The 17480-nt window shown below is 30.0% G+C and overlaps 1 protein-coding gene and 1 pseudogene across 1 annotated transcript; one reads left to right on the forward strand and one right to left on the reverse strand.

The window, feature by feature from the left end:
* Positions 1-5502: 5502 nt before the first annotated feature.
* Positions 5503-9153, forward strand: LOC120125783 (ran-binding protein M homolog). Its single transcript, XM_039144126.1, has 6 exons — positions 5503-5550; positions 6223-6452; positions 7242-7388; positions 7520-7612; positions 8524-8569; positions 8714-9153. Exons 1-6 carry the CDS (start codon positions 5503-5505, stop codon positions 8888-8890), a joined length of 741 nt encoding a protein of 246 aa, XP_039000057.1. The 3' UTR covers positions 8891-9153.
* A 4606-nt stretch (positions 9154-13759) lies between these two features.
* Positions 13760-14585, reverse strand: LOC120125794 (annotated as a pseudogene).
* Between the last annotated feature and the right edge of the window lie 2895 nt (positions 14586-17480).

The raw sequence follows: 17480 nt of genomic DNA on the forward strand, positions 1-17480 counted from the left end.
TGACCACCGTTTCATTGTGGCCGGCGTTGGAGACCCTTGGTCCTTGGGGGATGCGCTTTCGTGAGAGGAAAAGGGGAGTGATGCCCTTTTTTCTGCTTTCAGCGTTTCTGGAGATGACATAAAGAGGGTTTTATTTTATTGTTTTAAGTAAATCATGCCTCAGGTCTCCAGTTTCTGGGAGGTTCCTGCTTTGTTCACCTATTTTAGGGGGTTAATCGCCAAATGGTTCTCGTAATTTTAGCTCATTTTTTAGTTTTAGTCACTAGTTTAGGGGTTAATTATCTTTAGGTCCTCATAGTTTAGGCGTATATTTATATTCTGGTCACTAATCATGGGTTAAATCACCTTTAAATCCTTCACTGTTTAGAGTTTATTTGCTTTCTAACCACTTAAAATAGGGAAAATCATGAAATAATCCCTTTATGTTTAGTTTGTTTTAGCATATTGGTCACTGAAGTTCTTTTATTTTATTTGTTTCGAATTTGGATACACTGTTTTGTTTATTTTAATTTGGTCATTAATTTGTTTTTTATTTTAAATTAATTGCTCACTTTTATTTTCTTCCATTTTTTTAATTTGAGAACCTTAGTTCCTTTTATTTACATTTGAGTACCTTTTATTTATTGTAATTTACTTCTGGCTCTTTATTATTTAAGCTAGTTTATTTAGCACTTTAACTTTTGCAATATTTCATTTTAGTATTTATTTCTTGTTTGCTAATATTTTGTGATGTTTATACCTTTGGCTTAATAATTTTTATTTTAGTCCCACATGTTTTTTGTGATTTCAATACCTACTTTTATGTTATTTACGTTTTGATTTTGGGTACCTTGTCGTATTTGCATTAATACCCTAGTTAAAAATGTTTTTTATTGCGTACATACACTTGCATTACCATATATTATAAGTATATATATATATATATATATATATGTTCCATATTTTTATCATATTGAATGCCTTATTTTGCTATCTTGCTTTGTGGTCCCTATGTTATTTATGATTTCATTTATGATTGTGTTTCATATAAACGTTTATATTTGTGTGATATTTATTTTGGGTCTTTGCTTTTTATTGTGTTTATATTTTTGCCATTCTAGTTTAAATTTTTATCATCTAGCATGATTAATATAATTTGGATTAATTGGCTTAATTTTTTATTTGGTCGAATCAAATTATTTTAATCTCGAATTCTAGGGAGAAAATATTATAATCTTTTTATTTCAGTTGGAAAGATAAATATTCGTCCTAAAGTATTTTAGGGATTATTTTCTCTTCAATAGGAAATATTTAAATATTTTCTATTTCTTCTTAGAATTTTTCGTTAAATACAAATTGTATGGTTGAATTTAGAATAATAGGACAATAACTTAAATTTATATTTGAATTCTTAGATTTACACTATTAGAGACAATTTATAGTCGATGGGGTACCAATTTTGGGCATTGTGGGGGTGTTCGTCCTTCCTCACATGTAATAGACCCTCGAACCATTTTTTATTAAAAAAATGAATTTTCAGTTACACATAGATCGGTGTATATTTTAAAATGATATTTTCTTAAAAACTCTTTTAAAAGGCGGTTTATGGGTATTTGACTTACGTAACCCAAAAGGTCGATAGCGACTCCTAACATTTCAAAACATTTTCAAAGAAATAAACCCAAAGTCGTACTAAATTTTTCCCCACCCAGGTGAAAAACAGTGTCGATAAAAATAAAAGAGTATAATTATTTGCATAATTATATTAATTTGTGCACATCCCCTTAAGAATATTCATAGTTATATACATTTACATAATTATATTGAATCTTAACTAATGCATATATCAAGCTAGGGTTTGTGGACGCTGATCTCTCTTTTTTATTCTCTAGAGACTGTGTCGTTTTTTTTAACTTTATTTAACCGACGGTGACAATGATTTGATGTTGATCACAAATTGTATGTTCTCTTTTTTTAGTTTTTTTAATAAAATTAATTTTACCTTTATGGTATATTTTTTTTGTCTTTGTGATACCTGTTTTTTTACATTTATGGCATGTTTTTGTCTTCTTTCTTGGTCATTTGGCCGTGCTTTTTATTTTATATTTTTTCAAGGTTGGACTTGAAGATGTCACGACTGATCAAGATGATGCTTATTTATAACAATGTTGATCCTCCTTACTCTGGACCCTCATATTGAATTTGAATATACAATCTTACGTTTGCGGATAGTTTCTCACGATTCTCGGCTCTGATTTACGATTCTCAGCGATATTTCAATAGCTTAATCTATTGTTGTGGTTCATTTTCGATGCAATCAGATTTGCCTGTATTTAATTTTCATTCGAATCTTTTGGTTTGAGCTTTTAACATTTTCCATGAATGATCCTTGTATGATCTAACATGGCTAGTCTTTTGTGACAATGATATAGAAAAATGTACAAATTATGTATTTAGTTTATGATGCTAATTGTAAAATCGTATTATAGTTTTTGATATTTTATTTTTTAATAAAACTAGCTACTTCTATTAAAAAAAACTAATATATATATATATATCATGAATATATTTTATTCTTACAAATTAAATAACAACTTAATTACAAATAAAAATTTAGTTGAATAAATATTGTTAAACATAATATTTAATCTATTCATATCGTTGACTCCTTATTTTATGATATGAAATTAAAAAATGTCATTTTAAAAGAGAAATCCAATGACATGAATTAAAATAGTCGATACTTATCATCATAGTAGGTTTAAGTGGTAAGTAACTTGATATTGTTTAAGTAAAGTTTTGAGTTCAAATCTTTATATATATAGAAAATTCTTGTTAGAAAACTCACTCATCAAAATTAGATATGCAATACGGATCAATCCAAATTAATTAAAACGAATCTTTAAAACAAAAAGAGCAATAAAAAGAAGAAATAGCCGAAAGCTTAGCAGGAGTTAATCGTGGTGAACCGATTGGGGAGACGAGATTTGAGTCAATTCCAAACTCTATTCTGAACAAGCTCCAAAAGGACATAGCAGACCATATTTAGTTGAAATTTTGTACTGTATTACTAAAATAAAAGATTTGGGGGAAAGCAATGAGGAATGAGGCAATGACAATTTGACGAGCAATGAAAATGGTATGGGTTCAGTTTGAGTAGTTATATTTTTAGAGTATATATGAATTATTAATAATTAAAAAAAGATTCTTAACGAATACTATCTTATAATCACCTCAAGCTAATTTTAGAAGATCACGAGTTCAAATCTCATAACCTTCCAAAATAAATTATTTTTTAGGCTTAATACAAAAATAAATACCTAAACTATGTCTCGGAAAACATTTTAGTGTCTAAAAAATTTTCGTTAAAAATAGGTGTATAACGTTTTTTCCGTTATCATTTTAGATGTCTAGACCTTAACTTCTGTTAAAAATCTCTGTTAAGTGACACGTGTCACATTTAGATAATTCTGATAATTTTTTTTAAAAGACCTTAAAATTTTCAAATCTTAAAAAATTCAAAACTTTTAAAACTTTGATTTTAATCTCTTTGCCACCGCCAACCGCAACCAATGCTGTTAATCGGCCAAACACCCAACTATGTGTGATCGACCAACCACCCACAACCAAAACCCGCATACTTTCGCAACTGATTGAACACTCAAAAATGGTGTAAATGAAAGATTTTGTTTTAGAGTTTTGAATCTTTAAAAATCCCTTAGATCGATCATGGTAATCAACTGTTTGATAAGATGTTACAGTCCAACGATGAGAAGGTTGCACAAGGGAGAGGGGGAGGGGGAGGGAGATGTGAGTTTTTTTAATAATAAAAAATATTTTAATTTTTTAAAATAAAATTTTAAAAATTATCAGAACATGACATGTGTCATTTAACGGGATTTTTAACTGCGTTTAACGTCCGAACACCTAAAATGATAACAAAAAAAATGTCAGACACCTATTTTTAATTAAAAATTCTTTAGGTACTAAAACATTTTTCGAGACATAGTTTATGTACTTATTTTTATATTAAGCCTTTTTCTTTTTAAAAAAAAATAAAGGTTTTCATTACCACAAAAAAATCAGTATAGTTAAAATCACATTAACATAATGATCAGAATGAAATGTTAATGATAGTTTAATGACTAATATAGAATGTTTTAAAATTTATGAATCAATTTATAATGGGTCATAGTTTGCAGATTAATATAGAATGTTTTAAAATTTATGGACTAATTTAGAATAAGATCATAAGTTGAGGATATTCTTTACAATTAAGTCGATATTAAATTAAACATGATTACTTTTAAGGTTTTATTCAAATATGAATAATTATAATTTCAATCAACAAGAACATGATATGTGACTGATAATACTAACTACGTTATTATTGGTTGACATTATCTTTTATGTCATTAATTCTTTCGAATAAACTTGTAAAAAAACAATAATTTAAGAACTATTTTAAAAAAATAAATAGTTTAAGGACCAATTCGTGAATAAAACCTTATTGACTACCACTAATAATATAAAACTGTTTCAAAATAGTACTACATCATAAAGTAACAACTTTGAAAAGCTTCTTTTTACCTCGTTTTTTTACCCTGCTCGTATCAATGAAGTCCCACGTGATCAAGAAGTGGGGTTAAAATGTAGGGTAAAAGTACACAAATAATTCATTTGCTAATTATAAGTTGATATTTTGTTGAGTCATTTAATTTTTAAAAATTATAAAATAATCATTTAATTATAGTATGTTATTTTATTGAGTTCATTTATTATTAAAAGTTACAAAATGATCACCTGATTATTTAATATATGTCAAAATCAATATTTTCTGTTAAAAATTGATAGTACTCTGAACTGGATGTTAACATGTTGACTGAGATATGATAATTTTTTATATTATAACATTAAATTTTATCATATCTCAGTCACCAGGTTAACATCCAAATCAGATTTTCATCAATTTTTTAACAAAAAAGATGAGTTTGGAACGGACTAAATAATCAAATGATCATTTTATAATTTTTAATAGTAAAAAATTAAACAAAATAACACTCAATAATTAAAAGATATTTTGTATTTTTTTAAAAGTGAAAAAATTATTTGTATATTGTATCCTAAAATGTAAAAGCATCAACGATTAAGAGACAAACCACGTGCAAATACCTTAGAGGAGAGATGAAGAATGATGGATGTGTTAATTGAAAATTTAGATTGTGTTAATTGAAAATTTAATAACATATGTTATTGTCGATGAGAATATTTGTGAAACGTCGGTATCTGCAATTTATTTTATTTTTTATTAATCTAAAGTAAGTAATATATAATATATGTTAATTTAACATTAAATATTCATATCTTATCATTCATACTGCTTGAAATAATAACTTTAAAGAATAGTAATAATTCTTTTATTACGAGATGGTTTGATTTGTACCGATTATTTATATTTAGATTAAAAGAATAGTCATAATTTCCTTTTTAAAATATTTTTTAGATGGTAGCACTACAGCAAAAATGGTTTTAAGCGGCGGATGTAGCGGCGGATGTAGCGACGTTTTTACTGTAAACGCCGGTAATTGTTTACATATAGCGGTGTTTTTGAACAAACGCCGCAAAATACTATAATTTAGTGGCGTTTTTATAAAAACGCCGCTAAAGAATCGTAATGTAGTGGCGTTTTTATAAAAACGCCGCTATAAACTAGTATTTTAGTGGCGTTTTTATACAAACGCCGCTATAGACACGTACTTTTGTGGCGTTTGAATACCAAACGCCGCTATAGACTCCTACTTTAGTGGCATTTTTACACAAACGCCGCTATAGACACGTACGTTTGTGGCGTTTTAATACCAAACGCCGCTATAGACACGTACTTTTGTGGCGTTTTAATACCAAACGTCGTTATAGATTCGTACTTTAGTGGCGTTTTTACACAAACGCCGCTATAGACACGTACTTTTGTGGCGTTTTAATACCAAACATCGCTATAGACTCATACTTTAGTGGCGTTTTAATACCAAACGCCGCAATTGTCATATAACCTAGTGGCGTTTACGTAAAAAAACATTGCTACTGAACACTACTTTAACATATCGAAACAAAACCCTAATTTCATAGATTCAGTATGGGTATCGAAATATATCTCCCCTCCCTTTTATCTCTTCGCATCCACTCTCATCCTTTGATCCTTCGACCTCCATTGTTCGATCCATCGTCCCCTTACATTCAACCCAGATATCTCCCTCTTTCATTCCCCTCTTGGTGGTGGCACCTAATAAGTTGTCGGTGAAGTATACTGCCGTAAGCCTCCATGGCCATGATGTCGGTGTGGTTCAAGCCAATAACCCGGTTCCTGTAAAGCGTCTGGTTTATTACTTCGAGATTTATGTGAAGGACGCTGGAGTCAAGGGTCAAATTGCTATTGGATTCACCAGTGAAGGCTTCAAGATGCGCAGGCAACTCGGGTAATCTCTGGCTTTTTTCTTCTTCTCTGTTTCAAGATACTGTTGTTGAAAACCAGTTTTAATTGGAGTACTTTTCATTTGAAATAGTTTGCATTTGTTTGATGAATTGGGGAAAAACTGGAAATTAAGAAAAAAAAAAAGAAAAGCAAGAGAGAAAAATAACCGAGCGCTTTTCAGTTAGTTAACAAAGGAGCAAGAGAGAAAAAGAAAAGGAAGGATAAAGTGAGAATTAATTTCATTTGATGTTTTCTAGTTTTATCGGTATGCATGATCGTTTATAGCTGCTTGATAATGGAAAACAATGCATAAGAAGATTAAATCCAGTCTGGAAAAAGAGGAAAGGGAGTTGCTCTTAGTTGAAGTGAAAGAGAACTGATCTTGTGTTCTGCCTGTTGTTCATTCAGTTCAACTGATTCTATGACTAGTTTTGATGAGAGATTCTGGATATTGAGAGAAACAAATCTCCTCCTATGTCAAAGAAATGATCTTGTGTCGAGGGTCCCTATTTTTGGTAATTCAGTTCAATTGGGCTTATGTCTTGTTTTAGTGAGAGATCCAGAATATTTAGATAAATGAATCTCCTTTTAGTGATTGGGAATGTGTGTGCATTGGGGGGGAGAAAGGAATGAATTCTCTCTTTTAATATTGTGGGAAACACAAGATTTTTAAAGAATGAAAGAAATATAATCAAGATGAAAGCTTTTAATTATGTAATACATATAAGAAAAATTTTATTTTTCGTAAATTCTTATATGTACACTAAGTTCAAAGTATCCTTAACTGTGTCAGGTGGGAAGTAAACAGTTGCGGGTATCATGGGGATGATGGTAGGCTCTATCGTGGGCAAGAAAAGGGAGATGCTTTTGGTCCAACATATACAACAGGAGATACGGTTGGTGGCGGCATAAACTTTGCTTCACAGGAATTCTTTTTCACGTAAGTGCAGTTGTTCATCAAGCACTGTATTTAGGAGCACTTGTGGCTCAAATGTCTATGCTACTTACATGTGAAGTTCTGTTCATTTCTGAAGATTCTCATGATTCTCTATGCTCATATGTTGATGCCAGTAAAAATGGGGCAATAGTAGGAACTTTTAGCAAGGAAAAGGAAATGAACCGTTGCTTGTTTCCCACCATTGCTGTCCACAGCCAAAATGAGGAGTATGTTTACCTTCTTTTATTGTGTATTTATATGAATTCTCTCATCTATATGTTGTTATAACGTACCCATATTTGCATTTGGCGAAATATAGGAATAATGGATATGCCATTTCTCTATTCCTTCCTCTTCAGTTGCATTTAATTGATACATTGAGGTTTGTCTATAATGAATGAGAAGTGATGGGTTAGTTATGACACCTTTTTTCCTGCCATTTTCCAACATATTGTTTGGCCTTGTAAAATTACTTTAAGGGGTAAAATAAGCTAAAAGTTGCCTGAGGTTATTCAAACTTATTTCATGATAGTGACAGTGCCAGAGTCGGTTTATATGGCTTCAATATAAAATTTTCAGATCTGAACAGAGGTTAAATGTGGCTTGAGCAAGTTAATAAATTATCAAGCTGAAGTGTAGTAGGCTTTTGCCAGACTCTGCTAAGCTAGTTTACAGCCCTATCCTTGGGCAATTGGTGCGCTATGTTTAAATCAAATATAACACAATATTGTCCTACTCCGTTAATAATGTCATGTATATTTTCAAAAAACTTGGCTTTGGAATGTTATAATTAGGCTATATGTCCGAGGGGAAATTTTGTGATTAATGCAAAAGTGGCTGAAGTATGTGTTATGGATGTGACTTTTATATGCAATTTGCAAATGATGCTTATAGTGATTCTGTTATTTGAAAAATCAAACAAACTCTTCTCATTCGGTATGCTAGTAGGTTGGCCTTTCTGGTGATGATATGCTGCTTTGGTTGTTAAAAACACCTAAAATGCAATTACGATATATCTTATCTACTTTGGTTTTTCCTTACTACTTGCATTGATATTTATTACATAGTTTTATCATCATGCAATTATGATATTTCAAGTTTTTCTAATGAGCTTTTTTATTTATTTCAAAATGTGCAGGGTTCATGTCAACTTTGGGCAAAAGAAGTTTTCTTTTGATCTGAAGGCAAGTTATGCTTCCTTTTTCTGCTTGTAAATAGTCTAATTAATCTTAGTAAACCATGGTTCCCTCAGTCAGTCATTTTAACTGGTTTCTTAAATGTTTCTTTTCTGTATCTTCCTGTTTATCATCTTTGATGCTATATATCAGGAATATGAAGCTCAAGAAAGGTTGAAGCAGCAGATGACTATTGAAAATATGCCTCTACCTCCAAATATTAGTTATGGGTATTTTTTTTCTCCTTCTGCTTTTATGTATTTTCTATTCTGTTGTTTTACATGCCTGTCCATTACAGTTACCTATTGGATATTTGATGTTTGTGGTTAAAGAAGTATCTGAATTATTTAAATCTAGGCTACTGCTCTGATAATGTAACAGTTTCTGTAAAATAGAAACTTGTCCTCTAGGCAATGGTGTTAATATTAACTGCATGTTGTTGGTTCTTGATAACTGGTCTATCTTCTGCCTCATGTTACATCACAGTGTAATAAGGCATTGAAGAAGTCTGAAAGGGTTTTGAAGCACCAGAAGCGGTATGAGTAGAAGATAAAATATTAATACTTGAAGATATATGTGTCAGACTAAATCTAGAGAATAAAATCTTATGCATGCAAGTTCTAATGTTATCAGCGATGACGATTTGCAAGCCTTTTTGCGTACATTCCGTCAAACTACAGAGTACACAAAGGACATTATTATATATGTATTTCATGATCCTAAGCCTTTTTCTTTATGATGACATTTTTTACATTCTAATGTAGAATATATTTTAGTTTTCATGGTTCCCGACTTTCTGTTTTTGTTGTTTGTTGCAACATCTTTTTTCAGTTCTCAATCACTCACATGTAGGTTATGAATGCAAGTTCTGCTGGTTGTTTCCTTTTCTTCTTAGTCTCATCTAAATTATTGTAATTGCAGTAATCTTGAAGAACAAACTTCAACAAAAAGCGGCTTCTTCAATAGACTGGCACAGCGTTTCCCATTTGTTTTTAATCTATTGAGGAGAGATCATTCACTGTCAAATGATACTTTCAAATAAGATGTCAAGACGATGAATATGACAAATTCCAATGAAGTGGGAAACAAAGTAGCTTTAGAAGGCATATCTGGAGGTTATAATGATGACGCTAGTGAAATTGAGGATGTATCGAACAACAAATCCATGTATATCTACACTTTGAGGTTCAATTGTAACTCATTTGTACTTTAATGTCTTTTAAGGTTCTCTCTCCATAAAAAAACTTTAATTTATTTTGTTGTTAAGTATTTTTCTTTATGTTTTTTGTCTTAATTAAAATGTATGGTTGCTGTTAATTAGATAAAGCTAAAGAAAGGTAATTAGCGGCGTTTGTATCAAAAAACGCCGCTATAGGTCTGACTTTTTGCAGCGTTTGTGTTCAAAAACGCTGTTATAGGTCTGACCTTTTGCAGCGTTTGTGTCCAAAAACGCCGCTATAGGTCTGACCTTTTGCGGCGTTTGTTCTAAAAACGCCAGTATAGGTCTGCTCTTTTGCGGCGTTTGTATCAAAAAACGCCGCTATAGATCTGACATTTTGCGGCGTTTTTTCTAGAAACGCCGCTATATATCATAACTTTTTGCGGCGTTTATTCCAAAAATGCCGCTATAGATTTTGACCTTTTGCGGCGTTTGTTCAAAAAACACTGTAATAGATATTGACCTATTGCGGCGTTTTTTGTTCTCAAAAGCCGCTAACTTTAGCGGCGTTGATATTGCTGGCGCTTCTTGCGGCGTTTTTCCTATCGCCGCAAATACTTTTAGCGGAAACGCCGCTATAAGACTAAAAAAACGCCGCTAAAACTCTATTTACTGTAGTGATGGTGGTTTTTATCAATTTCCAAGATGTGTTTGAGAAGATGAGTTGTCTCATTGTTTATATCATATTTATGATCATCATATTATTTGTAGGCTAACAATATATATGAATGTGATCGTCTAATAATTGATTTGATATCGATAGTTTTTTTTTGGATTTATCGAATATCTTGCCAAAGCTTAATAGATAGACAAAGGCTTTGCCATGCGTAAGAATTTTTTAGAGACTTCAATATGGGAAAGAGTTGTAATTCGTGGTTGCGAGCGGATAAATATCTCTGAAAATATGTTGATTTCTCCAAAGGTTTAATTAGCGGAGACATATCTCCACAAGTATGATAATTTCGTCGAAGGTATAAAAATTATCAAAAGTGATCAGAAACGAAATGAAGATAAAATTTCAGTGGAATAAATAAAAATAAAATGATATAAATTTTTTTTAAGTTATCAGTGTAAAATAAAAAATAATAATGTGGTTAATATCTAATTTGTTTGATTTTGAATTTGAACGGGATTTTAAAAATATTTAAATTTGAAAAAAATAGAAAGTCATATTTAATTTTCCTATTTTCAAAACTAAGAAGAACCTAAAAAGCAATTGTACTAAAAAATGAGATTTAGGATCTAATTTATATAGTTTCAAAAGTACGAGGATCTAAAAAACAATTGAATCTAAAAATTAAGAAGGGGTTGGTGTCAATCGAACATTTTTAAAGAATTAATATATAATTCTATTATTGTGTTAGCTTTTGATTTTACAACTTTTAGGATTAAATCACAAGTTTATCATTTTAAAGGGACCGAATACAATTTATTATATATTAAATTATAATTTTATCATTATAAATTGAATTTATTTATTATAAATTGATCTTGATAACATTCATCATGAGAGTTTGTGGGTGAAAATGGAATACACGTACACATAAAAAGATTGCAAATGCGTCCCTAAAAGTTATTTTTTTTCAAAATAAGTCCTTTTGTTTATTTTTCTAAGTCAAATATATATATACATATACGAACACAAACGAGGGTTTGTTCATGTCCGTTCGTTTGACTTTAATCGAATAAATGAACGAACACGAACAACAAAACAAGCAAAATTTATTGTCCGTGTTCGTTCATTAAGAAATTTAGCTTGTTTGTGTTAGTTCGTTAAAATGATAAACGGACTAACATAAACAAACGAACATAAAATCAATTGAGTTTATATTTGAGAAGAGTTTTTTTTATTTCCAAATAATTTTATGATTTATATTTTCTTTAATTGGCATGAGTATTTTCATTTGGGTTTAAAACTAACCGGGGTTTAAAATATTAACGGGTTTAAGGTTAAAATTTATTAGGTTTTAATATTTCAAATGGGTCTGGAGATTGGGCCGAATATAAACAGACGAGCATAAACGAACATATTATCAGACGTTCACGAACGTAAATGAACGAATGAGTCATTTGTTTGTATTCATCCATTTAATTAAACAAACATAAAATTTTATTCATATTCATTTGTTTAATAAATATACGGACCTAAAAAAATTCCCACCAAATAATTCACAAACAATTCATTAATTCAATTCGTTTACGAGCCTACATCAGAACATACAAAAGGAAGGTCCATTAGTATCAACTTTGGTCCCAACATAATCTTAAACGTATTAGATAATAATGGCCAGCTTTAGTCAAAACAACAGTCCCTTTGTAATAAAGTTCCTACTTAATGTTGGTGATATATATAATTAGTTAACTACTCAACAGAGCTAACGTGTTTTTAATTCGAATTCGATTTTTATTAAAAGATAAATTAAATTGTATTGTGTAATTGTTTTTGAAAAAATAAAAATAAAATTGAATGATATAAAAACTGAAACTTTTGATTTCATTCGATTTGGTTTTATGATTTTTAACTATTCATCATTTTTCAAACTCAATATCCATAGAAAATAAACTTTAAGTTTTAACCGAGTGTAAACATACATGTTTGAATTAAAAAAAAACAATAGTATTAGTTTTAAGAATGCATTTAAATTTATCTTATAACAAACTAAAAAGGAATTTGATTTAGAATAAAAACGTTCATATGAAAGAAAATCAAAACCGAATCGAATTATGAAATTATATATCTAAACTGGTCCAAAATCGAATCATAAAATAAATAAAATTGAGTTGAACTATATAATTCAATTCAAATTAATTTTTTTCTTTATTTTCTCAATTTTGTTATTCAGCCCTAAATAGAGCTGATATAAAACTCCTAGGCACCATTATATATAGGGTAAATTACAAATTTTATCATTAAACTTTATCATTTCTCATATTTTGTTCACATAACTTTTAAAGTCTTAATTTCTCCACTAAACTTAATACATTGAGTTTTTTGTCACTCCGCTGTTAAATAGTTAACGACATTAAAACGACACCGTTTAAAAAACTAATTTTTTATTAAAATTACGTCATTTTGTATCTATATAACAACCCGTTTATAACGCTAAACCCAATGAATTAAGTTCAACAAAAAATTGAAAAATAAAATAAAATATAGTAAATGAAATAGGAGAGAGTGAAATTCAGTTATCAAATTTATAATTTACCCATATATATAATATGTATTCATCGAGCATACCTGAATGTACCTCAAAAAACCTAGCTATACACAGAGAAAACTAGGGATTTATCTTAGAGAACAGATACATACATACATAGTATATATGATTATGATGCATGTATAAAACCCAAAGAAAAACATGAATTTTTCCTTCAGATTCACGGAACCCAAACACCCAAGGGAAAACTGAGTAACTCAATAGTTCATTGCACTGGTTAGAACTTAGCCAGATCTTATATTGATTAGTCTGTCACCTATCATATCAATATATATATACTAATCCAAGTTGTGGTGGCTGCTTATCGAACATTTTGTGATTCCAGATAATATCTACAATTGGACAACTTGTTGTCTCCTGCTCAAACACCATTTCAAATCCTGTCTTTTCTTCATCCCTTTTTGTGAAACTAACATCATTTCACTGTGGAAATTAGGGTTCATGTGAAGATCCAACAAAATCAACAATTAAAAAAATAAAATTATCTTTAAACCTAATGTTGATGAAAACTGGAACTTCCTATGTGTTTTAGAACATAAATATACTAAAAGAAGAACAGACACTCTCACACTCAACTTGATCTGCAAATCTAAAATTGTCATAAATGGATTATCGAAAGTACAATCAAAAGACATATCAGATGTTAAAATCACATAGATCTTAGGTTACTACAAATAGTAGAGACATATATATATATATATATATATGGTTCGAGATTGCAGATTATAAACATAAATTCAAGGAAAAACATGTTTTGTTTTCCATGCAGCTGTTTTTTCTTTTCGTTTGCTTACTGATTTTGATTGATGTTCGATGGTGGAAGAGACGGAGTAGCTTGAGGTTGTCGTTTCCTTTTCTTCTTCTCGTAGCTTATGCCTCTGGCTTTAGCCTGTGAATCACGAACCTCACGTAGATAAAGCCTAACAACTCGAGCACCGAAAGGGTTTGCTTCGGGTTTGCCGCCGTGTTCCTCGAAGGCCGCACGGAGGCGGCCGATGAGAGCGTCGAGGCTTCCCCAAGCTTGACGGAGAGGGCAGGGGCACGGGGCCGGAGGGTTAGGGTGACCGAAGAAAGGGCAAAGTGGGGTGTGGACTTTGGTTTTCCCGAACTGGTCGAGGTACCGGAGGAACTACAGGACGTGTGCGCCGCTGCAGCGGGAGAGGGAGAGAGGCGGGCGGTGGTTGCAGAGATATTGACCGAAAGTATTCCAGTCACGCCGCTTTAGGTTCTCGTAGCGGCTGAGAGTGGTCGGGGAAGTGGAGGAAGAAGACGAAGATAGAGCGGATGACGACGGCATCACCGACAACACCGACAACGTGTTTCCGTTGGCGGTGGTTGCCGCGGTGGTGATCGAGAGACTTGCAGGGAAATTTGAGGTCTCAAAACCCTGAAGAGAATCCATATCGAAAAATCAACAAAAAAGGAAAGCAAAGGGGAAGATGAACAGTAGTTTGTTGATCTCAAAGTGGTATGAAAAACAACATGATCCGTATGAAAAACAACATGATCCGTAAGAAAAAAGATCAGGTGGGTTGTTGTTTTGCACCTAGGAATACTCAAAAGAAAGCTTCTAGGAGGAAAGCTTAAAGAAGATGATTGATTCACAGGCAAACCATGATAACCTGGCTAGGGCAGCAACCAGCTAGGTCTAGTGAGTGAGAAAACTCCATATGATCATGTCTTAATATGGTATCCTATTTTTTTCAACTTTAATTTCTGAAAAAAAAGAAAATAATTAAATTAGAACTAGCAGTGAAACTCTGAGTTTCACTGCAGAAATGTTTTGATTACACTGAGTGAGAGAGACGATGGTGAAATGGGTAAAAGTTGAAGATGAACATTGTCTAGGGGTTTTATGGGAAACGGAAGAGGACATTAAGTAGAATTATTATGCAAAACTTAGTTTAAGATGATTTTCAACTTAAAATGTTATATAAATTTATAATAATATGTACGAATTAAATAATTTTAGTAGTTAAAGAATTATTATTATTATTTTAAATAATTTTAACACTACATATATAATAGTATGAATGTTTAATGTCAAATAAATTAGAGTCTTTAAATATATATTATTTTGTATCTATTTCAGATTAATAATTTTTTTTAACATTTTCAATTACAACTGAAAAATTATATTGTGAGGTTTAGAACTTACAACAAAAAAATGTTATGAAAAATATATTATTTTTTATTGTAACAAAAAATGTTATTTTTTCCAACTTAAAAAGTTATATTCTTGATAAGATTTTCGATTACAATTGATTTATATCTTTTTTTATTTTTATATTATCGAATTAAATTTCAGAATTTCTTCATCGAATAGGAATGATAAAAGTATCGTCTTTTTTTAAAAAAAATAGATTAATGTTTTTTTCCAGATTTATGTAGGACATAGTTGAATTTTTTTAAGTATTCATTTAGGAATAAATGCTACATTGATTCTCTTTATATTTTTCTTTTCAAGGTATAATATCAAAATTTATCTCTACTGTTAGATAAAATAATAATTATATTCATTATTATTTTTTAAATATTTTAATAAAAATATTTTATTTTTTAGATAAAATATCTAATGATTAGATGAAAATAGTTAGTTTTCAAATGATTAATGTGATAAATCATGTATGTAAAAAATGATGACTTGTCATGTTTCATGTCGACACATAACAAATTTCATGTCATTACTTTAAACATATGATATATTGTCACTTCATTATTTTAAATATGTATCATGTCATTATTTTGGACAGTGTATGATATTATCACTTTGGACATATATAATATCAACATTTTGGACATATAAGACTTATCACGTCAACAATAAATGTTAACTAATGATTTCTATTTAACCGGAGAGTATTTTGTCTTAAAATGAAATGTTAGAATAAAAAAAATGAAAAAAGAACAAAATGGCTATTTAGACATTTTTCATGTAAGTCCTTATTTATCTGATATGAAAATGAATTATCAGATATATAGTTGTATCGAATCTTATTTATATTTGATCTTAAAATTAAGGTTGATTTTAGATTCGATGAAACTTTTTAAAACTCAAATCGAGTGACGAACGAAGAAATATAATATTCAAATTAAGTTAAAATAAATTAAAAATTCGATCTCACCTGATCTGTGACCATTTTACTCAAATTTAATAAATTTTAAGGTTCCCTCGCCCATATGGGATAGTGGGAACAAATATTTCCTCATATAAGAATACAATATGAAGGGAAAGACGCTGGAATTGCCATGCGACTTCATTTCTTTTCTGATGCCACACATCTTTAGCTTTATAGAGCAAAAAGGGAAAATGTTAATGATGGTGAAAACGTGCAGTAAGTCTTCTAAAATTACTGTGACAAACACAGTTTGAGAAATAATCTGTAAGATATAATATTTAGGGATTTTTTTTCAAACACGATATTAGATTCATTTTCCTTACATTTTAATTAGAGTCAATTTTATAATTTCTTAATCAAAATAGAGATGAATAGATATGAGACGAGAAAAGATAGATGATTGATGGAAACAGCATAAAGTTATTGGGATAGAAAAAAATAAGGGAATACTATGATTTTGTTTCTTCAACTTTTATTTATAGTTTATTTTTTTTCTTTGATTGACAATACATTTTGGATTAAATTGACTAAAACACCCTTCACTGATTTACTTGCAATTTCCATCAAGCACAGTTCCTAGATGTGAGCAATAGATGCAGCCCTAATTGTCCTTGATAGTGTTTTATATATATCACTACTTTTCGATTTGACTTAACTTAAATTAATTCAATTTGTAATTTTATAAATTTAATTTGATTTAAAAAATGTATATTCAATTTAAGTTATAAAATAGAATTTAAATAATTCAAAATTTTTAGTGGTTAGTAGATTAATTTTAAAATTTGAGTACTTCAATTTTATATGATATTTATATAAATATCACATATAAAAAATATGAAAAAAATATCTTTATTGTATATGATTATAGAAAACCATTTAAATTGAAATTGAATGATATCAAAATATTATAAATATTTATAATTAAATTCAAACAGAAACTTGAAATTTTATAAATATTTATAAAAAAATTATGAAAAAAATATATTGTATACGTTTATAGAAAACTATATAAATTGAAATTAAATGATATCACGATAAAGTTTAAATTATAAAATATGCAACTAAATTATAGAACTTAAAATTTTTTTACTCTACTCGACTTAATCCAACATTCACCCCTAATTTGAATACCGAATATTTAAAGACTTGTGTTCAAATTGTCGTAACCGTCTTGCGGTTGGGCCACGGAATTGGGCTTCGACTTAGGAAAAAGTGGATTGGAGTCGCCACCGATCATTTATTTAAAAATAAATGGGTTGACCGGGTACCTTATTTCTTACCTGATCTGCGTCTTACCAAAGATGTGTCGGATTCGGGAGTCGGTTACAGTCAAGGAAGGGTTAGCACCCTTGAACTGCCCTTTC

The sequence above is a fragment of the Hibiscus syriacus genome, unplaced genomic scaffold (assembly GCF_006381635.1).
Source record: "Hibiscus syriacus cultivar Baekdansim isolate YM2019G1 unplaced genomic scaffold, ASM638163v2 tig00110443_pilon, whole genome shotgun sequence".
Classification (NCBI taxonomy): Eukaryota; Viridiplantae; Streptophyta; class Magnoliopsida; order Malvales; family Malvaceae; genus Hibiscus; species Hibiscus syriacus.

Bases quoted from the DNA above. Each gene is read 5' to 3' on its own strand.
- LOC120125783 (XM_039144126.1), top strand. From the start codon at position 5,503: ATGGTTTTAAGCGGCGGATGTAGCGGCGGATGTAGCGACGTTTTTACT. The intron at 5,551-6,222 runs GTAAACGCCGGT...CATTCAACCCAG, and splicing joins GATGTAGCGACGTTTTTACT to ATATCTCCCTCTTTCATTCC. The intron at 7,389-7,519 runs GTAAGTGCAGTT...TGTTGATGCCAG, and splicing joins TCACAGGAATTCTTTTTCAC to TAAAAATGGGGCAATAGTAG.